General features: G+C 44.9%; 1 protein-coding gene across 1 annotated transcript; it reads right to left on the bottom strand.

Moving 5' to 3' along the window:
• Positions 1–1,445: 1,445 nt before the first annotated feature.
• Positions 1,446–23,886, bottom strand: TMPRSS2 (transmembrane serine protease 2). The gene is made up of 15 exons (XM_066571688.1): positions 23,850–23,886; positions 17,273–17,429; positions 16,032–16,102; positions 15,013–15,211; positions 14,027–14,110; positions 12,344–12,463; positions 10,913–11,042; positions 10,334–10,441; positions 9,483–9,526; positions 8,234–8,408; positions 5,797–5,972; positions 4,743–4,838; positions 4,005–4,147; positions 3,041–3,193; positions 1,446–2,860 (listed from the first exon to the last, which is right to left on the bottom strand). Exons 3-15 carry the CDS (start codon positions 16,044–16,046, stop codon positions 2,849–2,851), a joined length of 1,455 nt encoding a protein of 484 aa, XP_066427785.1. The 5' UTR covers positions 16,047–16,102; positions 17,273–17,429; positions 23,850–23,886; the 3' UTR covers positions 1,446–2,848.
• Positions 23,887–26,112: the final 2,226 nt, after the last annotated feature.

Here is a 26,112-nt window from a genome sequence, read left to right as displayed (position 1 = left end):
TTCATGGTATTCCCCCATCCCCCCAGGTGCACAGGTGCTATTGCAAACACCCATCTCGCACCTGGAGAGGAAAGGCAAGGACACATTGCTGCAGGCAGCAGGAGGGAGAATGACAGAATAGGGTGTGACTCCCTCAAGCCACTGCCCGCAGGCTAAACGTCTTTATCTAATTCAATTAAATCAGAGTGATTTCATCAGACCCAGCCACCAAAACCACTCAGCATTCCTGGACATCCTGCTCTATTTATTTCCCTGAGTTTGTTCATGGACCTGAAATATTGGAATTTAAATAATCTCTCAGCTCACCCTCTTGAGTTGTTTTTCTTTTTTTTTTTTTTTGTTTTTCTTGTGTTTGTTTGTTGTTGGTTTCGTTTTTTTTAATCAGACTCTCAAAGCACTTCATTCACTGAATCCAGCAACTGCTTTCAAAACCAAAATCCAAATAAACAGATATAAAGCACAACTAAGGAAAACTATTTGTAAAAAAAAAAAAAAGAAAAAAAAACCAATTTATTTGGTGCAGTGTTTACATGTAAGATAATTGCATTTCAGTACCAAAAGAGAAAACAAGACTAGTAGAGTCATTTCATTCAATAAAGATTTATCCTTAACAAAGTGACTTGATATGGCTTTTTGATCCTCTACCACAATTATAAATTATTTTCAAAATCCTCAGTCAGGTGGCACTCGGATACAAATTATATTTTGCTAAAAACATACAGGTGGATACATAAAGAAGAGCTCTAAGGAATCAGAAGCCAAATTTAACAAATGAGGTAGTTCATCTCGTCCTGCAGAAACGCAGCTTTGTGTTTCCTTGTACAAAACATCCCATCCCTGTGTGTGTGTGTGTGTGTGTGCAGCTCCAGGTGCAGCACAGCCTGCCTGGACTCCTTTGCCCTTCCACAGCAGGGAGAGGTCAAAAGTCACCTTCAATGTGCTCAGCCAGGGACCTCAGCACTGAGACTGCTCCTGCTGCACCTCTGGGGCATCCCTGTCCTGGGCATCCCTGTCCGGGGCATCCCTGCCTGGAGCATCCTTGTCCAGAGCATCCCTGCCTGGGACATCCCTACCTAGGACATCCCTGCCTGGAGCATCCCTGTCCTGGGCATCCCTGCCCTGGGCATTCCTGCCTGGAGCATCCCTGACCAGGGCATCCCTATCCAGGGCATCCCTGCCTGGAGCATCCCTGCCTGGGACATCCCTGTCCAGGGCATCCCTGCCTGGAGCATCCCTGCCCTGGGACATCCCTGCCCTGGGACATCCCTGCCCTGGGGCATCCCTGTCCGGGGCATCCCTGCCTGGGACATCCCTGCCTAGGACATCCCTGCCTGGAGCATCCCTGCCTGGGACATCCCTATCCAGGGCATCCCTGTCCAGGGCATCCCTGTCCAGGGCATCCCTGCCCAGCGCATCCCTGCCCAGCGCATCCCTGCCTAGGACATCCCTGCCTGGAGCATCCCTGTCGAGATCATCCCTGCCTGGGACATCCCTGCCTGGGACATCCCTGCCTGGGACATCCCTGCCTGGAGCATCCCTGCCTGGAGCATCCCTATCCAGGGCATCCCTGTCCGGGGCATCCCTTCCTGGAGCATCCCTGTCCAGGGCATCCCTGTCCAGAGCATCCCTGCCTGGGACATCCCTCTCCAAATCCCACATCCACAACTCTCCCATTTTGGGTTCAGAGCAGCTTAAGGCACATTTTTGTAAGGTCTGAGGCAGCCAGACTGCACCAGTCTGACTTTGACTGACGGCTGTGTTGAGATCCTGAGGATTTTTAACTACCTGAATAGACAGTGATTTTTTTTATTTTATTTTCTGTGCCTGTACTGTAGTGCATGAAAAATTCCCTTCATACATATGCCTCACCCTCTACTCTCCTGAGGCCCCACCTGGAATCCTGCATCCAGCTCTGGGATCCCCAGCATGGACCTGCTGGAGCAAGTCCAGAGGAGGCCACAAAGCTGTTCCAAGACCTGGAGCACCTCTGCTGTGGAGACAGGCCGAGAGAGCTGGGGTTGCTCAGCCTCTAGAAGGCTCTGGAGAGATCTCACCACCTTTTCCAGTCCCTAATGAGCCTACAAGAGAGCTGGAGAGGGACTTCGGACAAAGACATGGAGTGAGAGGACAATGGCTAGTGACATCAGACTGAAAGAGGGCACATTTACATTAGATTTTAGGAAGAAATTCTTCCCTGTGAGGGTGGTGAGGCACTGGAACAGGTTGCCCAGGGAAGCTGAGGATGGTCCAGCCCTGGAAGTGTTTAATGCCAGTTTGGATGGGGCTCTGAGCAACCTGAGATAGTGGAAAGTGTCCCTGCCCATGGCAGCGGGGTTGGAAGTGGATGATCCTTAAGGTCTCTTCCAACCCTAACCATTTTGTAATTCTATACTAAAAAAACATTAATTTCTTTTAAAATTGCCAACCAGCAGCTCGGAGATTCAACATTCACATTACTTAACATTTAATTTAAAAAACTACTAAACCAACTGTCTCAGCATCCTGCTACAAAAATCTGAAATTAAATTCTGATTGAAATTGTCATTATAAGCCTGATCATCAAGTGAAAGTTACTCAACAAAAGAGAGACATTTCAGCAAGCAGTTGACAGAATGACTCTGCCAAGCACCCCAAGGAATAGAAAGGTGCTCATTGTGATAATCCTTCACTGATTAAGATCTGTCACTGTAGCCAGCACAGAACCAAGTGTGCGATCCTTCATGTTACTTTTAAAAAGAAAAATCAAAGAGGAAAAATAAAATCAACCACAAAGTGAATAAATATCCCAGGCCCCCATGGCTTCATTCATTCTTGTCCTCAGGAACATCGAGTAGCAATGAGAGTGTTGTCATCTGTTTGCCTGTTTAAAAGACAAAACAAAACAGAAAACAAAGGTTCAGGTTCTGTCTTAACAATCACTTGGATGCTTCCCAACAAAACAGCTTAGTTACCATGTAAATCACTTTTTTTTTTTTTAAGTAGAACCACGTTTCAGGATGTGGGGCTTTAAAATTTATGAAAAAAACTCTGAATATTTTACCTGCATATTTTTATAAATCCAGTCTGTAAACACAGTCATATTCCCATACACTCCAGGTTTGTTGGGAGTGGCACAGCCAGTGCCCCAGCTGGTGTCCCCAACCAGCCACCACACAGAGTGGTGGTGAGTCACCAGAGGACCTCCACTGTCACCCTGCAGGGGACACAAACACCTTGTTAGTGACACAGCCACCAGGAAAAACATGACCCATTTCACTCCAGGAACACAGCTTTAGTTTCAATATAAACCTACCTGCCATTTAGGGACTCACTAAAACAAATATGGTGGCAATTTTGGTGTTAAATGATGTCTGCTTCCAATAGGGATGAAAATAATTTGCCCAGAGCCCTCTAAGTAAGATTGGCATTACTGGCTTTATTGTTCACAGCCACAACACTGTGATTAATAATAGAATAATGATAATAATGCTGTAGTTATGAGGAGCATTTGATCACTTTCAAGTACCAGGTAACAAACCAACCTTAAAGCATTAAAAAGGAGCCTCACCCCCCTTGGGAATTTAGTGAGAACTCAGCACTGGCAGCCATTCAGATGATAAAACAAAAGCTCTCCTCTTTAAAGGGATGCACCACCAAAAGAACCAGAAGCCCAAGTGGATGTAATGCAAATTTTTAATTTTGGGGGAGAATGGGATTTATTTGTAATAGAGAAATAGAAAGATAGAAAGACAGATAGAAAGGATAAATAGATAGAAAGGATAGATAGAAAGGATAGATAGATAGATAGATAGATAGATAGATAGATAGATAGATAGATAGATAGATAGAAAGGATAGATAGAAAGGATAGATAGATAGATAGATAGATAGATAGATAGATAGATAGATAGATAGATAGATAGATAGATAGATAGATAGATAAAAAAACCTACTAGCAAGGCCACAAAAATTATCAGATCATTACATCTTTTATACAATTATTAGCTATTAATTAGGAATAGTTACCTGACAGGAATCAATTCCCCCTGCTAGGTCTCCAGCACAGATCATTGTAGGCAGAATCATGCCATTGTAGATATAAACAGAATTACACCTGGAACGTTCTATGAGGGGCACCGCAACGTAATTCAAGTTATTTGATGTTTTACCTGGAGTTGGAATAGGCACAAACATACAAAGACAAAACCAGAATCAGCATCACATTACTTTGCTGTTACAAAAAACCCCAGCAGCCAAGATGAAATAAACTTCCTAGAAGCAGTAAGATGGAAGTTTAAGAAGTCTACAAGAGGTCAAGAGGTCCTCCCCCAGCACCTTTCTTATACCAAAAAAAACCGCTTTCCTCCCTTTCCTTCTTCCAGTCTTGCAAATTTATTTGCATTATTCTCTTTCAGCCTGAGGTGGTGGAAAGAAGCAGCTCCTGCCCTTTCCCACATCCACAGGACATGCATGCTTGGCACACAGCAACCCTTCCTGCAGGAGAGGTGGCCCTGCCAGCAGAGGCACAGAATTATCTCCTGGATGGGTATTTATGGCCCAAAGCACTGATCTGAGGGTCCCTTTGCAGTCTGCTGAATGCAAAACTTGCTTTGAGACAGAATATTGGGGGCTGTAAAATGGGTGAAAAAATAGTGTATGAACAGATGTAAGTCAAACTGCCCCATCAGCCCATGCAACAATATTCTTAGGATGAAGAAGACTAGTTTATGTGAAAGATCAAAATATTCCAAAGGCACTTTTTACCTCCTTGGTATTCTGCTCCCCACCCTGATATCCAGCACTGCTGGTTAGGCTGGAACATCATTCCTGGATTGGGCAGACAAACTGGCCTCACAGTTTCTGCAAAACAAACAGAAAACAGATGCTCAGACAGAACTCAAAATAAATTTAAATGGCCACCACTTACACACCATGCATTCCCTCTGTACTTTGCATTCCTCGCAGGCAGACAATGCAGGAAGCAGAAGAAAGTTTACCAGCTGCCCTTTCCCTGAGGGATACCTGATCTCCACCTCAAATCTACCCCATCTCCACCTCAAAGTGAGGGACAAGCAGTTACTGGTTCTACCTTAATTCGTCAGGTTAAATAGAACAATTAACACCAGCTCTTCTGAGCAGTAGAAGACGAAGAAGAAATTCTGAAAACCTCTACAGGTTCTGCATTCTCTTTGCAAAAATCTGCTGAAAATAATCACAAGACAAGCAGGATTCAGTACTGATATATACAAGAAGTGTGCAGCACAAAAACCTGGAGACCAGGCAATGTCCCTGCTCTCAGCAGCAGAAAATCCCTTTCAGATTATTCCTGGTAGCTTTAAATGATGCACTGAAACACAAAGGGCCTGTACACAAAAAGCACTTCAAGTTTAAATAATGGCTTGTTCTCTATTTTGTACTGATTGCTTACAAACAACCTACATCTGCTTTTATGAAAGGACCTTCTTGTAATGTTGAATTCTGAAGGGTTTTTTGACCATCATTTGACCTGACTTGAGTTGGGATTTAATCAGCACTGCACCTGTAGCTGTCTGCACATAAAGCAGTGGCTAAACTGAAGCACCATAGAGCATTCAGAGGTAAAAATATATTATTTGAGATGAGCCCAAAGCCCCTATCCATGTCATAGATTTAAATAAATCCTGCTGAGGAAATCAGAGGCTGTGCCCTCTGCCTCTAGGATCATTTTGTGTACTTCCAATAAGTGTCTACAAGGATTGCTTGATGAAATTCAGAAGTTGTAAAAGGTGTGCTCACTGCCACTGGATTTTTCCCTTATTAAGAGGAGCAGAATACCCACCAGTAAAACTCAGTGGTGTTTCCAGCTTCATGAGGGCAACATCATTGTCTTTAGAGTCTGTGTCATAATCTGGGTGGGAAATTATCAGTTGCACTTTGTATCCACTTCTGAAGAGCATCTCATCCTGATTGAGAATCCCAGCATAAACCCTCCAGCTGTGTGGGTCAGACAGTCGCCTACAGAACAAAGAAAAGGTCCCAAGGTTTTATTCTGTGGTGACAAGACAGAGATCAGGACCTTCAGAAAAATTGTCTTCATGTAGTCAAATGTTTGTATGACCAAAAATGCGCATGCATTTGACTACCATTTCTGAAGAATAAGACAAAACAAATTGCCAGACATGTAACTTGAGGAAAGCTTGGCTCTAGTTTCAAAAATATATTAAATAAAATCTTTGCAGTGGGTCCAGTATCACTGTCCATCCCCTTAATCACTCAGCACAACAAATTAAGTCTGAGACTGCAACACTGAAGCCTTTTGATTTCCACGACTGAGGGATCAGGCAGGTATTTCTGAAGTCTCACATGTCACCGGTATCAGCAGAAGCCAGAATTAGTAAAAACATGATCTAGTGAAAGAATTTCACTATCTTGAAAACACCACCAGAGGTTTTTTTTAGGCTGGTTTTGGGTTTTGGTGGGGTTTTTTTTAATGTTAAGTATGCTATTTAAGCAGCTTCTTGTGCTCCAGCACAGTTTACAAAAGCTTAATAGAAAACTTGCCACAAGTGTTAAAACTCCCTCCATGAGAAGTGCCAAGGCAGTTGTGCCTGAAAGTCACCCCACCTCCAAAAAAAGACCCAGACCAGGCTGAAAACCAGGTTTGTGCCAGCTGCAGCTTGGTTGCCATTCCCAAAGCTTTTGCACACTGCAGAGCTCCAATCCAGACAGCAAAGGAGGGATAAGATCTCCAGGTAGAAATCCACACTTGCATTCCTTTCTCAAGGTTAAGGACAAATATTCTTCCTTGCCTTAGCCTCAAATGTGATCCAGCCAACCAACCATTAAAAATGTTTTTGTTTTGTGGGTTTTCCCTCCAACAGAAGCAGCCACCTTTTAAACAAATTTTTCCCCTTTCTGAGGGTACCACAGAACCCTCAACTCTATTTTATAGGTTAAAAATGTACAAAGCACCAGCTATTTTTCTTGTTGATGGCTACATAAAGTGCTCCTTGGATAGATATAAATCTGTATTTAATACTGACTTGGACTTTACTACCCTGTGGCAAAAAGATACGAAGAAATAAATGGCACAGGCACCTTTAAATTGATCATATCTACAGCAGCGTGATATTTGAGAATTTGGAGGGGGGGAGTTCCCTTTGGGTTTTCTCACAGTGTAATTCAACATCTTCATGGAAACATTGTACTAGCTGGCATTAAATTTTGTGCCTTGAGTTTACATCTCGAATTGGGTGGGTATTTGTGCTCAACATCACCCATTTCATTTTGCAAATAAGACAAAATATAAAATAAGGCTTCCTGTAGAAAGCAGACAGATGAGCTGCAGCCAGCCTCCTCCAGAACCAATCTTCCCTTAATACTTCAAATTTACAACACAGACAAAACACTGCACCGAGCACCTGCATGCCAGGTGGGGGGAGAAATTCAGTTTTAAGGGAGAAAGTGGGGAGAATTGAATAAATTCATGCATTTCAGCTTGAAGAAAGGCAAACAGGGTGAAGTTTAATAAATCCAAGTGCTGAGTCCTGCATTTTGGCCACAGTAACCACCTGCAACGCTGTGGACTGGGGAGAGTGTGGCTGGAGAAAGGCACCTGGGGCTGCTGGACAGATGGATGACCATGAGCCAGCCGTGTGTCCTGGTGGCCAAGAAGGCCAATGGCTCCTGGCCTGGATCAGGAATGGAGTGGCCAGCAGGAGCAGGGAGGTCATTCTGTCCCTGCACTGCTGAGGGCACACCTGGAGTGCTGTGCCCAGCTCTGGCCCCTCAGTTTGGGAAGGACCTGGGGACACTGAGCACATCCAGAGGGGCCAAGGAGGCTGGAGAGGGGCTGGGAACACAAACCCTGTGAAGAAGCCCTGAGGGAGCTGGGGGTGCTCAGCCTGGAGCAAAGGAGACTCAGGGCTGCCCTCCTCACTCTGCACAGCTCCTGAAAGGGGCCTGTGCTCAGCTGGCCCTGGGCTCTTTCTCCAGCAGCACTGACACACCCAGAGCACACAGCCTCGAGCTGCACCAAGGGAAATCCAGGCTGGAGAGCAGGGAAAAGGTTTTTCCAGCAAGGGTGAGAAAGTTCTGGAATGGCTGCCCAGGGAAGTGGTGGAGTCCCCATGCCTGGGTGTGTTTAACAAAGCCTGGATGTGGCACTGGGTGCCAGGGTTCAGTTGAGGGGTTGGGGCTGGGCTGGACTCGATGGTCTTGAAGGTCTCTTCCAACCCAGTGATTCTGGGAATTCTGTGAAACAGAGAGGGACTCACCCTTCCACACAGTGTGCTGCTGTCACAAGCCAGTGTGGGGTGATGATGGAGCCCCCGCAGACGTGGGTGCCCTGCACGTGCAGGCTGACCTGCCACGGCCACTGCCCCAGCACGGCCCCGCTGCCCCCCACGATCCTGTTCATGATGCTGACGCTCTTGCTGGACAGGCCACACTCTGAAAGGTCAGGCACACACAGAGGTTCATCAAAGAGGGGGCTGGGAGGGGCATTCTGCACCCCAGGCTCCCCTGGCAGAGGGGTGCACACACCATGTTGGGCACACCACAGCTCAAACCCCTGCCCTGACACCAAATCCCAGGTCTGCCATTGCCCAGACCCCCATTAAATTGCAAACCCCACCTGGCAGCTGCTGCCCTTGGCTCACCATAAACTCTTCCCACCTTTCAGGAGTCTCTGGCCATTCTGACACTGGGGTTTGTTTTTGGGGTTTTTTTGTTTGTTTGGTTGATTTGGTTTTTTGTTTTTTTTTTTTTTTTGTTTTGGGGGTGGTTTTTTTTGTTTTTTGGGGTTGGGTTTTTTTGGGTTTTTTTTGGTTTTTTTTTGTTTTGGTTTTGGGGTTTTTTGGGTTTTTTTTTTGTTTGTTTGGTTGGTTTTTTTTTGTTTTGGGGGGGGTTTTGTTGTTTTTTGGGGTTTTTTTTTGTTTTTTTGGTTTGGTTTGGTTTTGGGTTTTTTTTGTGTTTTTTTTTGGTTTTGGGGGTTTTTTGTTGTTGTTGTTTTTTGGGGGTTTTTTTTTGGTTTTGGGGTTTTTGTTGTTGTTGTGGGTTTTTTGTTTTCTGGGGTTTCTTTTGATTTTTTGGGGTTTTTTTGTTGTTGTTGTTGTTGATTTTTGGGGGTTTTTTTGTTTGTTGCTGTGCAACAAAGCAGCCAACAGCCAGGAGACTCCTCAGGACAGGAATCACCATCAAAAATGCATTGCCCACCCAGTTGCTGAATCTTGGAGAGCAAATGTGCCACAGACATCCCAACACAGTGCTGGGGGACAGATATGGAGCTCCACCACAAGTCATTTAAAGGAACCAGTGGCAGCAAAGACAAAAGCAACTGGGGATGCACTGCATTCCTTGGCTCCTCTCTCCCACCCTGCTCCTAAAACTGCATGATTTGGGGACCAGAGGTAAATCATTTGCCCATGCAAAAGCAGCAATAAATGCCTCAGTTCCAAAAGGACTTGCCAGCCAGAGCATTTCAAAGCATGAGGAAGCAGAAGTTTGCAAAAGCTGGGGAGTTACCTATGCAGCGCAGAGAAACCACATTTCCTGAGGCACAGGAACCACTGCAGGAGAAATAAAAACACCAAACAGCATCTTAGGCACTCAGTGAAGGAAATGGTGAGCCAAGTCCACCCTCCAGCTGCTTTCTGCCCTTTCCAGCTACATGCCCTGCCTTCAGCCTCATCTTCCTGCAGAGGGTTCCCTCCTCTCTTCACCATCTGGCCTCCACCATGCCTTGCATTCACCAAAACTGTCCTGTGGGACACTGCAGGCATGAGCACAAAAGGTTTTAAAGCCTATTGAAAAGCAAGATGAAGAGAGAAAGTGGAGCTGATTTAGGAAGTCATGGCAGAACAACTAAACAAGGGAGCTGCAGGGAGTTTGCAGGCACAGCAGCCTACAGGTTTTGACACTGGACACTTCAGAGTGGTTTAATGATAATAAAAATGATGCTTTCCACAGGGAGGATCCATTTCTGCATGCTGTGTGTTCATGTGACTGAAAAAAAGGCTGTGCCAGCTGCTGTGAATGTGTGGCAGCTTGTAGCTCTTGTCACCATGCACAAACTCCTGCTGCTGGTCAGAGAGCCTTAGAAAAACACCTTTGACCTGGCAGCCTTCTAGACAGCACAGAGGATGGGACATTTTTTTCTTTTAGAAGAGGACAGGGAGGATGGAAAAATGACAGCTGTGTTTTTAAAAAGAGGGAAAAACTGTTGCTGCAATCAGATTAAAGGCAAAGTCTCTTTCCCTCCAGCAATCCCCACTGGAAGATGTGCTTGCATTGTGCTGCAGGCAGAAGCTGCACCTCTTCCAGCATCTGGAGAGAGCCTGGATGAAAGGAGAGAGGCTTTTATTAACCAAAGATACCTGCTGTACAGCTTTTTGTACAAGTCTATATTCCCAGCACTTGTGTTCAGCTTCATGTAGCTCTTAAAGCTGACGTCAGGTACCCCACGACTGTAGAAATATGTATCCCTAAAAAACAGAAAGTCCACCATGAAACCCAGCAGTGCTTTCAGTTTTCAAACAGGTGATAACAATGAGCTGTGCCAAGCCAGAGCTTCTGACACGACAGCAGAAATCTTTATTTTTGGTTATTATATTTATTTTTGTGAACGTGGAACCCTGGTGGTGCAGCCCAGCCACAGTCACTGGGTTAAAATATTTCTATCATTTATTTATATCATTTATATAAAATTATATAAATATAATATATATATTTAAACTAAATATATATTATAAATATTATATATTTTATATATAGTATTAATATAATTTATATAATATTTTTACCTGATATGTATACACCTCATGTAACCGGGCAAGATGAAGAGATGCCTTTGCCAGTACATTTTTCACAGCAAAGTCTCAGCCACATTAAAAATGGCAAGAGGGACATTTTAACCTTTCTTTTTCTGAGCAGAGTCTGACAGAGGTTGCACTTACACGCTGTAGCCCATGTCTTTGCATGCAATCTTCCCATAATCATCATTCCAGTCATCATGGCAAACAGGATACCAGGATTTGCTGACAGGTGAATAAACTTCCAGGATAAAATTTGGTCCAAAAAGTCTAACTGCCAGAAAAGGAAGAAAGGGAAAAAGAAAAAAAAAAAGGAAACTAAGAACACCACATGCTATTATTACTGCTCTCTCTGCTTAGAAGTAGTTACCCATAATATCCACTTCATATATGAATTGGTGTTAATTTAATCCTCCCTTCTACTCAAATTCTGAGTAAACAGCCAGTAGACAGAAATATGGAAATGACTTACTTCTTTTCATGTAAGGCAATTTATAAGAACTACCAGTTTTAAAAAGCAAAGGTACAAGATAGGATTCATCCGTTCATTTCAGCTTTTATGCTAAAATTTCTCTGTTATATTCTACCACTGAGAAAGATTGCCATAATGAAATTTTTTGATCTTTTCTCTATGCAGCCATATATTTCTTAATATATTACATACTGTGCATAAATAAAATATAGTCTATTGAAAAATATATTATCTTATTAATATCTGTATTATTAAGAGATTTTATTATCTCTTAATACACCAAATTTCTTCAGAGAAGTGCATTGTAAAGCAAGGATGTAACCAGGAGCAATTAGCTCTGACATTCCACGTCCCATTATGTATTTGCTTGCACAAGAATTTAATAAAGAATAGTTCAAGCAAAAGAACAGATTGAAACAGGCTTCTCCAAGAGGCCATTATTCAACCAAATGGAGTGGAACAGCTGCCAGCAAACGCCAACCCTGCAGGAGAATGCGCTGAATAAAAGTTTGCAGAGGGAATTTAAAGCACAGCTGGCGTTTCCAGCGTGGCACTGGCACGACGCAAGATGCCAGACCTCTGGAATGGACAAATCAAGGTTCCCACCTTCTACCTTCAGCTCTAAAGCTTCCCTTGGCATCTTTTCAGTTCAAAGCATTGATTAGTCCAGGCTTTCTTACACAAATGAGTTAGTTGAAGAGCTAAGAAAAGAACAAGGAATACAAAATACATGGAAAAAGCTAAGCCTGACTGAAGGTTTGTTATCACCTGAAGTTTACTGAGAAGTCACCACTGACTGTTCCATCCAGAGACAATGCTAGATCCAGTTTTGCACAAACCCCGCTCAAATTAAAAACTGAGATTTAAAAAACTGACTCAAAGTCAAGGCAGCTCAAACCCCTGAGCATTTTATTCAGTTTTTCAATCGGGCTGGGAACAAACTGAATATCTATACATAACACACATCCCAAACCACTTTAAAGGCAGACCTTGGGCTAAAACAGCCTTGTTGCAGCTTAGGCAAGCTCTGTACAGGGCAATGCTCCCCCAGGCTCCTGCAGTTGATGCAGAGTTTCCCCCAGCCCTTGGCTGCTGTCACTCACCACAGCGGGTCTCGTCCTCCCCGTTGGGGCAGTCGCTCACTCCATCACACCACTGGGAGGGGGACATGCACACCCCTGAGGAGCCACACTCAATCAGGGAGCTGAGACAGTGGTTCTCTACTGCAGGGAGACAGAAACACAGCCACGAGGCTGCACATGGTCACCATGCTATTTTATGAACAATCCCTTCGCCAGGATTTTTCTCCTGAGAAGCCTCCGAAAAATGTAAACAATAATTATCTGATTGCTTGGAATGTGGCTTGGAGGTTGCTCACCAACAGGTGCATCTTTGATTGGTTGCATGTGAATTGTTTTTAATTAATGACCAATCCCAGTCCAGCTGTGTTGAGACTCTTGTCTGTCACGGGTTTTTATTATTCATTCCTTTCTAGCTTTCTGATGTCTCCTTTCTCTTTCCTTAGTATAGTTTTAGTATATGATACAATATAATAATGTAGTAAATCAGCCTTCTAAGAACTTGGAGTCGATTGTCATCTCTCATCTCGTCCTGGGACCCACAACACCACAACAACTGGTGACCACCCACATCAGCCCAGCTCTCAGAGTTTCCCTCTTTGATGGAGCAAAACGTTGGAAGCAGCTCCTAAACCCAGAGGTGGGAGGGACCCAGCCTGCCCCAGCAGAGATGGATTGCTCTGTCCTTGGCACAGATCAAATCTCTGATGCAGCTGGTTGGGTTTTGGCCACTGGACTCCCCTGAATAATCAGGCACCGTTAAGTTGTCAGCAAGGAGTCAGCTTTGCACTGGCAAAGTGTTAACACGTAGAAAAGGAGGAGGAGAGTGTCTCAATTATGTACTTTTGATCTCATTTAAAACACGATTACATTCACCCTGCTTAAATCAAAATGAGTCAAAAAACCGCCTCCAAGAACACAAAGTGTCATCCTACTAATTCTAAATGAACTCCCTTAAAGTCATAGAATAGTTTGGAAGGGGTCTTTAAACAACATTTTAGTCCAACCCAATGCAGTGAGCAGGGACACCTTCCACTGGATCTCTCCTTCTCTTCTCCTGAGCAGAATGGAAAGGAGAGGTTCCTAAAACTACCAGATTTCTAGTTTCCTGCTTTTTTAGCAAAGCAGCTTTCATTGAAAGGGAAATTAAGACAGCAAAAGGCAAACTTCACCTGAGCTGAACAGAATTGGTCCAGCCCTGCTTCAGAGCTCAGCCACCCCAGCTGGGGATGATTTCCAAAGCAAACATCCATGGTACAACTTAGAGTGCTGAGACAGGCTGGGCTCATGCAATGTTTACATAAAAGCCCCACAGAGACAAATAAATGGATATAAACGACTTCTGCTCCAAGAGAGATCCCATTTTAGCAAAGCAAAACACATCTTGACCATTTCCACTCCTGCAGTCAAGGTTTGCACACTTATTGCAATCCCCTCCCTTCATCTGAAATTAAGTGAAGTTCAAATTTGGAAAGTAACAGCAGCATTAAAAAGAATGAAGTAAAAAAAAAAAACTACTCAACCCACAGACAAAACTGAGCCATTAAGAAGCAACATTAGTTCATGTCTTAGGAGAAAAGGAACAAAGACTCTTCTGTCCTTAATTCAGAATAAAGCATAAAATGAGAATGGATGCATCTAACTTGAAAAGTTTAAGACCTCTTTTCTTTAAAAGAAATTAAAAAGAAGGAAAACAAAATAACTTACCAAAATACCAGATGAAGAAAGCAGCAATTGCACAACAAATGACTATTAATATAGATAATATAATTATTATGGTTTTCCTTAGACCTGAAGTGAAAGCAGGGAGGAGAGAAATTAGGTTCACAAATAAAGTTATTTCCACCCATCAGTAATTTCCACCCACCAGCACTATTTATTTGACATTAAAATCAGTCATTTTTAGCCAGACTTTTCCCCATTCCACCATTCTTCCTTCCAAAGACCCAGCTTCACCAGCACCCCAGCCAGCTGTCACTTCTTCATGACAGGAAGAAAGGCATGAAGGACGTGGGTCCTTCAATGCACAGCTTGGAAGGGAAAGTCCCTTTCCTTTGTTATCTTACTTCAACAGATCTCAGGTCCAAAACTGTGGGGGTGCCAGTTGTGGGTTTCTCTGGGTCTGGATTGAAGGCACTTGAGATGGTGTTTCATGTTCACACTCAGGTGTTTATTATTTCTTATCAGTAAAACAGTCTCACTGCTGTGAGTTCTGCAGCTTTTCATTAGAAGGCACAAAATGGCCAACAATCTCTTGGTACAAGGGCTTTTAAGACTAAACTATCCAATGAAGAACTGACACCTGGATTATTTTCCCTTTTACCCCAATAACTGATCCTAAAGTGCTGCAATGAGGACTTTTCTGCCCAATTACAAAATGCCACCCAAACCCATGGAGAAGAAGGAAGAAGAAGCATGAAGAAGAAACCCAGGATGACACCCTGTGCCCTCCATCTTGCTTCCATCCACAACATACTAAAAACCCCAAAACCTCAATTTCTCTACACTACTCTGTAAAATCTATTTCACACTTTTGTGGATTCCAGTCTGTCTTGAAGTCTGGGAAACTTTCTCCATGGATGAGGGTCAAAGTCAGTGCTCCCCTGGGGGTCAGGGCACCCCAGAGCAGACAGAGAAATATTCCCTGTGGGTTTTCACACAAAACCAGGAGAAACCCCCCCCCCAAAACTTACTGGCTGCACAGGTTCTCCTGGGTGGGGGTGCTGCTGGCCTGCTGGACTGGTGGGTGGCAACCCTTGGGATGTAGCTTGGCACGGAGGGCGGGTTTGTGGAGAAGAGCTGTGGGTAGGGGTGAGCACCTGCTGCCGGCCTGGCAGCGTAGGGGGGCTCTGGCTGGAAGCCCCTGTTCTCGTAGTATGGCGGTGGTGGACCCTGAGGGGTGGCGTGGGGAGGGAGGGAGGGAACAGCAGAGAGTGAGAAACGAGGACAAAAACCTCCCAGTCCCACTCTGTAAAATACACCCCCCGCACGCAGAGCACTTACTGGGGACTCCAGTGAACACAGACAGAGAGATTCACAGAACATGCCCAAAACCTCACGGTTTGAATAGTAAAAATAACACAGAGTGAGGCTGGGAATCCTCTGGCAAGATCAGTTTCCTGATCTTGCTTTCCATAGCAGCCCAGCCTAAGAAGGACTCTTGAGCCCAGCCCTCCCAAGCTGTTTGCACTAATGCTTGCCCTGGGATGTCTGGCAGGGTAGAAATAAACAGCAGGGACAGCTGTGGGCTGCACCACCACAGAAAGAAATGCTGACAAGTAACAGCCTTTGTCCAGGTCCAGGATAAATGCTTACTGCCCCATTTCATGCTGTGACAGCACCAGGTACACCTAAGCTATTTCTGACACACTCTGCCCTCCCACAGGAATATTTATCCTGCAAGAGCTTTAAGAACTAGTTAGAAGCCTATCCCACCAAAACAAGCTTAAATAAATCAAATACACATGCTCAAAAGCATAAATCTCCCCTAAAAGTATCTGAGCACTTGAAATGTTAGTTAATTCAAAGCTGTTACACCTGCCTCACAGCATCTTTTGCCCTTTTTGCCAAAAAGGAAACACAACAAATAGTCCATGCTTTAAAAGACTTGTTAATCAGGACATCACTCAATGGGCTGTCACGTGTAAAGAAATAAAACCAAATTAAAAGAAAAGAATCAGAGAGGAATATTGTGAATATTTTGTTCACTTACTAGAGTAGAGGTCATTTTTCCTTTGTCAACAGTACAGAAACAATTCAAGTGTTGGGGAGTAAAGTGTGAACCTATACAAACAAACAAAAAAGAAAACAATCACAACTGGAGGCTTTGTCCAGCTTTCTTGTCAGTTTTCCCTTTGGAAAAAGGCCAGATTTGCAGAGAGGGAGAAATAAAACAAATAAAAAACCACCAAAACTCCCAACCAAGCGGAAGTATTTGAAGAGAGGGTACAAACCAAGGTGCAGCATGAAATCAGATCTCAGCAGCCTCTCAATACAAGCCTGAGGATTATACAGTGGCAACCATTCATTAGCACGAGGGCAGCACAAACTGAGAAGGTCAAGTCAGTGCTCACCCTGGCTGGCAGAGCCAGAGTCAGAGAATCTCCTGGCAGGGACCCACACGGTGTCAGTGCCATGGCCAGGCCCTCTCTCAACACTTACTCAAGTGTCTCTCTGAGGTTTATGACACAGAAACCAGCACAGCATAAGCAAATACAAATTCAACCAGTTCGTGGTACTTGCAGCCCCCACAAGGCCACGGTTTTCTCACTCTTACGTGGTCTAAAGAGTTGTTTTCTTGGCTGTGTGTTGTAGCCACTGAACCAAAAACAGGCAGAGAAGCACTGCAGGGGAACTGTGCCACAGCAATACTGAAAGTTTTGCAAACAGGGTAAAAGAGAGGTTCTGCACTGAATGTTTCAAGCATCCAGCAGTTTATTTTAAAGTTAAACGTTAACGTTGAGCAAAACCACTGATTGCCACAGACACAAGAAATACAGAAATGTTTGCTGGTGCAGATCTAAAATAGGCAGTTATACACCTCCACAAGAAATCATTCTAATAAATGCTGCTGTCTACTGAGTCCTCTCATGTTGCTCTACAAGAAAAAAAACCCTAGAAAGTGCCTCAGTCCTGCACTGAGAAATACATTTCTCTACCTTGCAGAGCAAAACCCTGCACACATTGCAGCTGTGTAAAAACACAAAATAACTCAGCCCAAAGTAATAGGTTATTTTTTAGAACCTCTGCCAAGGCATCATCTCACCCAAAACTGAACTGCAAATGTCACTGAAGCAGGTTTCAGCAGCTGCTCAGCCCCTCAAGCATGCCAATTCTTTGTGACACTTCAGGAAGGCTGATGCTGGTATTTGCTTATCATTGCTAGCAAACATGTAAATAATGCACCACTGCACTTATTTGTGTGGCAGACAGGTGAGCCTTACTCATACTTACTGAAAGTCCATCAGACTGGTGACTAAGGCTCCAGGACTTCTGCTTTGCTTTATGTCCCATCCATCCTTGCCCAGCTCTTCACAGCAGTGGGGAAGTGCAGCTCTGCCCAGAATTGGAGACAAATAAATCACAGGAGGGTAATTCTGTTCCTTGTTCTCTGAAAAGGAGAAGGAATAAAAGGGTTAGGAAGTTTAGTGATACCAGAGAGAAGTGGTGATCCTGAGGGAAGCCAACAGCTACTAAAAAAAATCCCCAATACTTTTTTTATATTACCATTTGAAAGGCTTTGCAAATTTACAGGGAAGAGTGTTCCCCACTCTTTTTTGGGAGTTTCTGGGAGTGGTTTTGGTTTGGTTTTATTTGTTTTCAAATGAACTCAGGAAAAAATCTCTCTCTTGCTTAGCTGGTTTTCCACCATCACTCCCAATTCAGTTCTTGTTAATCTATTTCCTATCCAGTTTCTGATTAATAACACTTTACCTGTTATAAAATACAGGAACTCATAGGTTCCTGTATTTTATGGTATTATATATATATTTATATTATATTATATTAATATATATTATATTAATATATATTGTATTGTATTATATTATATTGTATTATATTGTATTGTATTGCATTATATTTACATATTTGCCAGTGTTTTAAAACTACAGGAAACCAAAATCACTGAACTGCTGTTACCTTTGCAAATGTTTCAGGCAAAAATCAATCTGTGGCATCCAATAATGACATAATCTGGTTTTCCTAAGCACACATCACTCCCACACTTCAAAATGTTTTACAAACACATCAAGGGAACTGCAACAGCTTCTCTGATAAGGAAGATGGGTCATGGAGAAGCAAAATGACCATCAAACACTCCCCAACAACTAGAGAGCTACAAGGGAGTGGTCTGCCTTATCTCAGTCCAATACTTTGGCCCCTAACTCACCTCACACACCAGACAAATTTAAATAGACCATTTAAAAGTGTCCTAAACCCACTCTGATGGTGCAGAAGAGTTCAGTGGGAACGTACAGCTCTCCTTCCCTCTCACTGCCCTCATTCCTCCTGAGGTCTGCTGAGCTGTTATAGCACTTTACTGGGTGCAATTGAAAAAATAAACTTCAGGAGTCCTTTAAAGAGAGTTGGAGATCCCAGGCAAGGGAACTGGGATGGAGTTCCCCCACCAGAGCAGGCTTCAAGGTGTCACAGGGTACCAGAGCTTTGAGGGTTGGCTTGCTAACACCTTCTAGCTCTGGAAAAAGTGCACCCAAATAATGAAAGGGACCCATCAGTCCTGCCCCTAAATTTCAAAAACTCCAGTATGGATGGAGCAGAACCAGCATTTACACCTCCAGCAACACAGAAGGTCCCAAACTAAGTGGGTTTTTCTTTCATAACTCAAAGTACAGGAAAAAAGCCACTGTTTCTGATGACAGAAGTGACAAAGAGTAAAAAGCCACCACTGACACAGTTCACTGATGAATAAAGCAAAATGTGTTGCCTCAGCTGGCAGCTGCTATTTGAAGTAGCCAAGATTTTTATATATGCCTTAGGAGTGTTAATTTCATGTTATCTTAATCGTGGGTCATTAAGATTAAAGGAAGGCATCACTATTCCAGTAAATTTGTTAAAAATGAAACCAAAAAAGGAACACAGCCAAACAACAATACAAAAAAATAAAAATATTAGATTATTCAAAACAAATTCAATCCAATCGCTTTTTGCATTTTTTATGTTTTTCTACAGATTTCTGCAAATCAGGTCTTTAAGCAAAAGTTGCAGCACAGTTGGTCTGTACTTCATTTGACAAGACCCTATTTAATCAAAAATGGACTTTCCAGACTCTCTCAGCCCTCCAGAGGCTTGTCCTCCTCCCGGCCACAGTGACAGTCCCTCTGTGCCATGGAGAGTTGTGCTGCTCAGCTGCACATGGTCCTCACCACCACGTGCTCCTAAACCCCTCACCGAATTTTGGTGAATTTTGGGCAAAAATGAGACCCTGATTTTGCCTCATTACAGCAGCATCAGCTCATGGCCCCCTCACACCTCCTGTGTCCTTTGCTAGCCAGGAGCCAACATCCCAAAAAGGCAAGAGACAGAATCAAAGGCAAAGAAACCCCAAAGGTCTAAGCAGGATTTTGTAATGACACCAGACCTGCTGCCTTTTACCCCGGCTCTCCATGCAAGGAATAACTTCCTCAGCACACACCAAGCCATAATTGTTTATTGGTTTCCAAAGCTTTTACACAGAGATCCCCATAGGCTGTTTCCATGCCCAAGTCAATAGGATGGAATAAGTACCTCCAGATATCCTAATTCAGCACTGTGAATTCAACTGGCCAAAGAAGGCAGAGTTATACTGGCAACAGCTTGCTTCCTGCATTTACAGATTTACATATTGCTCCAATAGGTGTTTCAGGTTATTTCCTGAAGCAGAAACAGCATCAGCTGTTTGCTGAGCCCTGTGATGGTTATCAACGACTGAAAAAGAAACCCCCGAACAAAAAAAAACCAAACTAGCTCCTCACAGTTAGACCTACATAAAAGCAGCCACATGTAAACAGAGATGTAAGAGGACAGAACAGTCAAAACCCAAATGAAAGGAGTCAAATTCATCATCTAAAAGGGGGAAGCATAAAAGCATCCAAACTTTCTACATGAACCTAACACACTGCAGCCTATCAAAAAAATTCCCTGTACCAAGCAAACCAACAGAAATCACTGAGATAGCAAAGGAGTAATTTCAGTGCAAAGCTCAAGCTTAAAGAGGGGCAAGCCAACACATTATGGCATTGATGATGCTAGAAAGGAAATATTATTTATCTTTTTTTTTTTAATTTCCAACCAGTTTATGACCACCTAGAAGTTTCAGCAACATAACCGTGAACACAACATAACCATGGTGTGGAGGAAAGGTTAGTGGGGCAGTAAAAAAAAAAAAAAAAAAAAAATTAAAAAGAGGGAAAACAAGCAAAGAGGTGATTCCAGATTCATTTTCATGAACTTTTCACAGAGCAATTTCACAGGACAGTTCCTGCCTTGTCACCTGGACAAGAGGAAAGAAACATGATGAAGATTGCTGTTTAACAGTCAGTACTAAAAATTACAATGAGTTGCACATGAAGTATAGAAAGGTTTAAAAAAATCCAGTTATGAATGAAGAAGTAAAGGAGATAAGATTTTTTTATCCCATTTCATTAACAAGATTTCCTAGACATTTCTTCGGGAAATGGCACTGAGTATTTTTATTGTGATGATTTTTAAAAAGTGATTTTAATTTACTCCATTTATCCTTTGGCAGGGATCAAAGACAAATTGACTAAACATCTCAAAGTCATCAAAATCAGGGTCCTACAGTGTCCTGGCCTTTCAACAAACCTTCTCAACAGAGGTGAGCTCTATTCAGCATGCCTGTGCAGTAACATCACAAGTATTTCAGAGAACTCTGTGAGACTATGCAAATATTTACCTGAAAGGTTGCCACCAATAAAACCTCCTCCTTCTCACAGTTCCTAAGAAATAGTTTTGAAGCTATTCTAGATTAGCTCCTCAAAAGCCATTCTATTGTAGAACTACTTATCAAGAGGTGTTAAAAACAGTGCCTCTTGATAAGCACTATCAGCAGCGGCTCACTGAAGTCCACAGCAATGTTCCCCCAGCCAGGAAACCAAAACTAACTCTACCTCCACGTGCAAAAGAAAAGGAGGCATTAAAAATCTCTGAGGGTAGCAGTCACATTTTGAAAAGTTATAGGATGGCATACTCACACTACAAATAATTTTCTTGTTATTATTATTACTATTATTGTCATCTGTCTGCAAACAGACATTGATTTCAAACTCAGTGTGCCACAAGTACATCATGTGCTTTGTAAGCAGTGGGGTGAGGAGGGAGGCTGAAAGGCTCTTTTCTTTTTTCTCATTTCACTGAGTGGATGGTGAGTGGCACAAAACCAGCCATTTCTGAACCAGAAAGGACCAAGAGCCCAGAAAAACCAGAGGGTCTGGCATGGTAGGAGATGGACCCATTGCTCAGGCAGCAATTGCAAACCACAGCACACAAAACCAGATCACAGGAGGAGCTGGAGGATGCAGCAACAGCCAGCTTGGCCTTGGATTCTTACTTCCCCTACATGACATCCCAGGTTCTGCCCTTGCCCTCCTTCCAAGGCATAAGCAAATAACTTTCTGGCAGAAGCATGTTTGCTAATCATTTTCGTATTTGACTATTACCCTCTGGCTAAATTCAAGTGTCTGTCTACGTCACTGAAAGTCACTGGCAAGGAAATAAACGTCTCAGGAGCACTTCTTCACTATATTTGAGCTGCAAATAATGTGATGTGAATAAGGCAGCACTAGGTACCCACACTGCAGGAAAATAAAACCCAGCAATGTTAACAAACCAGATTTATTTAGATCCCTGTCCAGCTCAGCGATTTTTAACCCGTGACCTACAGGTCCTGAGGACCTGCAAACCACTTCTAAGAGGTCTACGGCAGACAAGAGTGAAAAGCAAATCTTGCTGGCAGGGGGTTTGAATTCACTCCACGGGGAGGCTCCTGTGGCCAGAAAGGGTTTCAGGATGCACACATCAAAGCCTGGGGGAAGGAGTGCTGCACAGGCACCGGAGCCACCACCGTGGCACTGGAGCTGCTCAGTGAGGACCAGCCCTGGACTGGCACAGGAGGAAAAGACCATATCTCCAGGACTGGCAACTCCAAGGCAAATATTTTGACCAGCATCCCACAATAATGTGTTGCTTTGTTTTTCCATCAACATCCAGGAACGTAGTTCCAACTTATTTCCAATTTCACGCTGGGCTACTGTGATAGATTTGCTCTAGGCTAACTGTCCCATGAGCCAGAATAAATTTTAACAGTTTAAGAATGAAAGGAAGAAAGACAAAAAGGCACATGAGGTCCTACTTTGACATCAACATTTATCTTTGCCCACCTGTCTTTTGGCTTTACATCTACACCTGTAGGTAAAAGCCACATTTTCCCAGTTCACTGCTCTATGCCACACACAACATCCACCTCTTTCCCCACCTAATATTTACCTAGATGATGCAAATAATCCAAGCTGCTTCCTTGGGCTCTTTCTATAGCACTGGAGACATTAGTGTCACTTAACTCAGGACAAACAGGGCCACTTAGGACAAGGGGACAATGCTCCCTTAAATTCACAGACACCCACCCACCCAGGAAGCTGAGGTTGAGTTTCAAGGTCCAGGTAAGCAATGAACACAAAGCCACCTGCGAGGAGGTGTGGACTAAATTCACCTCAGCATGCAAAGCTTTGGCACAGAAGTTGCAACGGTACAGCTCTTCTAAAAGTTACTTTCCCAAAATCACTTGATTTTGTGCCAACTTTGACCCCAAATTAGCGCTTTTGCTGAAACCCAATGCATCAATACGCACTGAAGAGGCCCCAGAGCTAAATACTGCTCTGGTTTACTCTCTCTGCAACCTTGAAGAGGTTGCCCAATCTTTTACCCTTCATCGCCAGGGCAAGAGATGGACAAGCTGCACCTGGAGCGGTGCGGGGTGCGCCGGCTCTGGCTGAGCCCCTCCGCGCCTTCCCCGCTGCGGCTCCTCGGACCGCGCTCCCAGCGACCCCACTGCGCCCACCCAGCTCCTGCCTTCCTCCCTTCCTTCCTCCGTGTTCCTGCGGCTCCCGGCTTCCCCATCCACCTCCTCTGTGTTCCTTTGGCTCCCGGCTCTCCCGGCTTCTCCATCCCACTCCTCCCTGCTCCTTTGGCTCCCGGTTATCCCAGCTATCCCCATCCATCCACCTCCTCCGTGCGTCTTTAGTTCCAGGCTATCCCGGCTTCTCCATCCCCTTCCAGCTCCTTTGGCTCCCGGCTATCCCGCCTTCCCCATCCAGCTCCTCCCTGCTCCTTTGGCTCCCGGCTATCCCGGTTTCCCATCCACCACCTCCGTGTGTCTTTGGCTCCTGGATTATCCCGGCTATCCTGCCTTCCCCATCCCCTTCCTCCCTGCTCCTTTGGCTCCCGGCTTCCCCATCCACCTCCTCCGTGTGTCTTTGGCTCCCAGTTTTTCCGGCTATCCTGGCTTCCCCTTCCACCTCCTCCCTGCTCCTTTGGCTCCCTGCTATCCCAGCTATCCCCATCCACCTCCTCCCCGCTCCTTTGGCTCCTGGTTATCCGGGCTATCCTGGCTTCCCCATCCACCTCCTCCCTGCTTCTTTGCTCCCGGCTATCCCAGCTATCCCCATCCACACCTCCTCCCTGCTCCTTTGCTCCCGGCTTCCCTTACACGCCGGCCCGCGGGAGAGCGCGACTTTATCGCTCTGCATCTCGCCCTGGAGACACCGGCTGGGGACAGGGGACACCGGGGACAGCAGGGGGGCACGGGGAGAGCCGCCTCTCGCTTTTCACTCCTCCGGCGCCTCCTACCCCGCAGGACGGCGGTTCCCAGACACCGCCGCGCTCCCTCCTCATCTCCCCCCTAAGAGCACAGCGAAGTTTCTCAGCTAAAAACCAAACCCAGCACGGCGCAGCTCGCAGCGGCCGGGACGGCGATTCCCTCCCAGGCGCTTCCCGAGGCGGGGAGAGCGGCGCTTACCTGGGGGAAGCTGCGGGAGCGGCCGGGCTCGGCAGGGGCTGGGAGGCGGCGGAGGGAGCCGGGAGCGGGCGGTGCAGCCGGGGAGGAGTCTCACGGTGCGGGGCAGGGGCAGGGCAGGTGCCCGCAGGTGGATGCGCCGCCCGCCCGGCCCCTTCCTCCCGCGGCGGGCGGGACCCGGCGCTGCCCGCGCCCGCCCCGGGGCCACCGCAGCCCGGCGGGCCCGCAGGGACACTGGCTGCCCTTCCCTTCCCTTCCCTTCCCTTCCCTTCCCTTCCCTTCCCTTCCCTTCCCTTCCCCATACCCCCAGCGCTCATCCTCCTCCTCCTCCTCCCGAAGGGGGAAGCGGTGTCTGAGCCCCCTCCCCGTGTAAGACCCCCGGGTTTGGCTTTCGCTGCTCCAGCCCAGCGTGCTGGGGCTGTGCCCTGTTTGTTGAACTCGTCCCTGTTGGCCTCCGTTTCAGGGTGTTGCAGGAAAATACGGAGTCACAGCACTTCCCTGAACAGGGCAGGTCAGTACCTGATAAAGATTGCTCGTAAAACACCGGCCGGGGTAAATGACTTCCGTTTTCTTTGGACTTTTTTAGGGTCATTTAATAACGGGGCACTCTGGGGAATTACTGCCATCTCAATGGTCGCGGTGCTCACAACTTGTGGTGCCACCTGTAAGGCAGACCTACGGTGAGGGAGGGTTTTTCTCTGCCAAAGCTGAGCTCCACATCCGAAAAAAACAAATTAAAAAATGAAATCCACTCATATCCCAAAACTTCAGAGTAGTACTGGAAAAGTAAGTTCTCAAGAGAAGAAATTCCACTCAGTGTTAATAACAGCTGTGATTTAGCTGCAATATTGCTGCATGCTATGTTTAACATCTCTGTAGGGGGACTGCAGATAAGGCAAAGTACACAAGTTTGGCATACAAATGTCTGGGCTTTGTTTATATTTCCAAATGCATATCAAGGAATTCTATCAATCGTATCTTCAGTATTTTTCCAGCTCCATGTGTTTGTTCAGAGAGAACTATGAATCTGCAGACCCCTAGGTACAAAAGCAGCAGGAATATTGTCTAAAACATCTTTAAACTTTAGCTTAGGTTTTTAAGTTGAACCATTTTGGGTGCAAAATGCTCCTGAGCTCCCAAAAGGAATCAGCGAGATTCAGTCATTTTCCAGTATGGATTCAGTTGCAGCAATTTGATCTCAAATTTCACCTGAAGCAAAAGGTAAAATCATCCCGGATACAACCAAAACACTGCAGTGTCACCTTCTGTGGTTTTCTAACATGCCCACCTGTGTGGCACGTCCTTGTCTTTAATTTATAGCAAGGTCTTCAGACCTTAGATATGTTTTAGGTTTGAAGCAGGGTGCCTGGTCCTAAGATTTCCCTGTTAAGTTTCCTTACCTAAATGGAGGGAAATGGCCCCACAAATTGTTACTTGGCATCATGAAAAAATTCCCTCAAGATCTGTTCAGTTCTACTAGAGAAGCTGCACACTTATTTTCTTTGGAAATTCATGTGTTTTTTTTCTTTGAAAGTCGTTTGGAGCTTATGTACTCCTGTACTGATGGTGTCTCGTTTCTCTCTCAAGACATAACCTAATAACTTAGAATTCCAAACTGTATTTCCTTTGAGTTTAGAACATCCTGGATCTCAGTTTGTATTTGCCCAAGTGTCTTGCACTATGGCTACGCATAAGGAGAGAGATTTAAAATATATATATTCTGGTCCCTGCCAGTCTGAATGAAGCCACTTTGTAGGTATGACATCAATTCAGGTGACACAAGAGGAACTGGGCAGAGGGACACGGCAGGAGGTAAAAACCACTCTGTGCTGCTCTGCCAGGGGAGTTTAAAGCCTTTAGGAGGCTAGGAAACAACACCAGAGCAGTTTCAAATGAATGGAACTCTGCTTGGTTCCAGCCTTGAAGGCCTGGGCGCTCGCCAGCAGCTCGCTGATTATCCCTGTTAACACCTTTTCTCCTCGGAGAGAGCTGAGCTGCTCAGGGCACAGACATTCCCACCCTCTTTCCCCCAGTTATCCCCTCCCTCCTGGCGGCTGTCTGGCTCACTAAAAGGCCTTGCAGGGCTCTAGAGTAGTAAAAGCTTTTTTTCTTTTTCTTTTTTTTTTCTCTCCTTTTTTTTTTTTTTTTTAATTTTCCCCCCCAGCCTGGGTTAATATTCCCCGAGGTTAACTCAGCCCGCTGACAAAGGTCAGAGGAACAGGAGAGCACCGGGGAGGGGGTCACTGCCTCCCCTTGGCAGCAGAAG

This window comes from Molothrus aeneus, chromosome 2, assembly GCF_037042795.1.
Source record: "Molothrus aeneus isolate 106 chromosome 2, BPBGC_Maene_1.0, whole genome shotgun sequence".
NCBI classification, from domain to species: domain Eukaryota; kingdom Metazoa; phylum Chordata; class Aves; order Passeriformes; family Icteridae; genus Molothrus; species Molothrus aeneus.
Note: the sequence above shows the minus strand (reverse complement) of the source record. Positions and strands in the feature narration are given on the sequence as shown.

What these genes read in the sequence shown, in the direction of transcription:
- TMPRSS2 (XM_066571688.1), bottom strand. An exon ending in AACACCACTGAGTTTTACTG is followed by an intron (nt 4,839 to 5,796) that starts GTGGGTATTCTG and finishes TTTGTTTTGCAG; the next exon opens with AAACTGTGAGGCCAGTTTGT. An exon ending in GGGAGCAGAATACCAAGGAG is followed by an intron (nt 4,148 to 4,742) that starts GTAAAAAGTGCC and finishes TTCCAACTCCAG; the next exon opens with GTAAAACATCAAATAACTTG.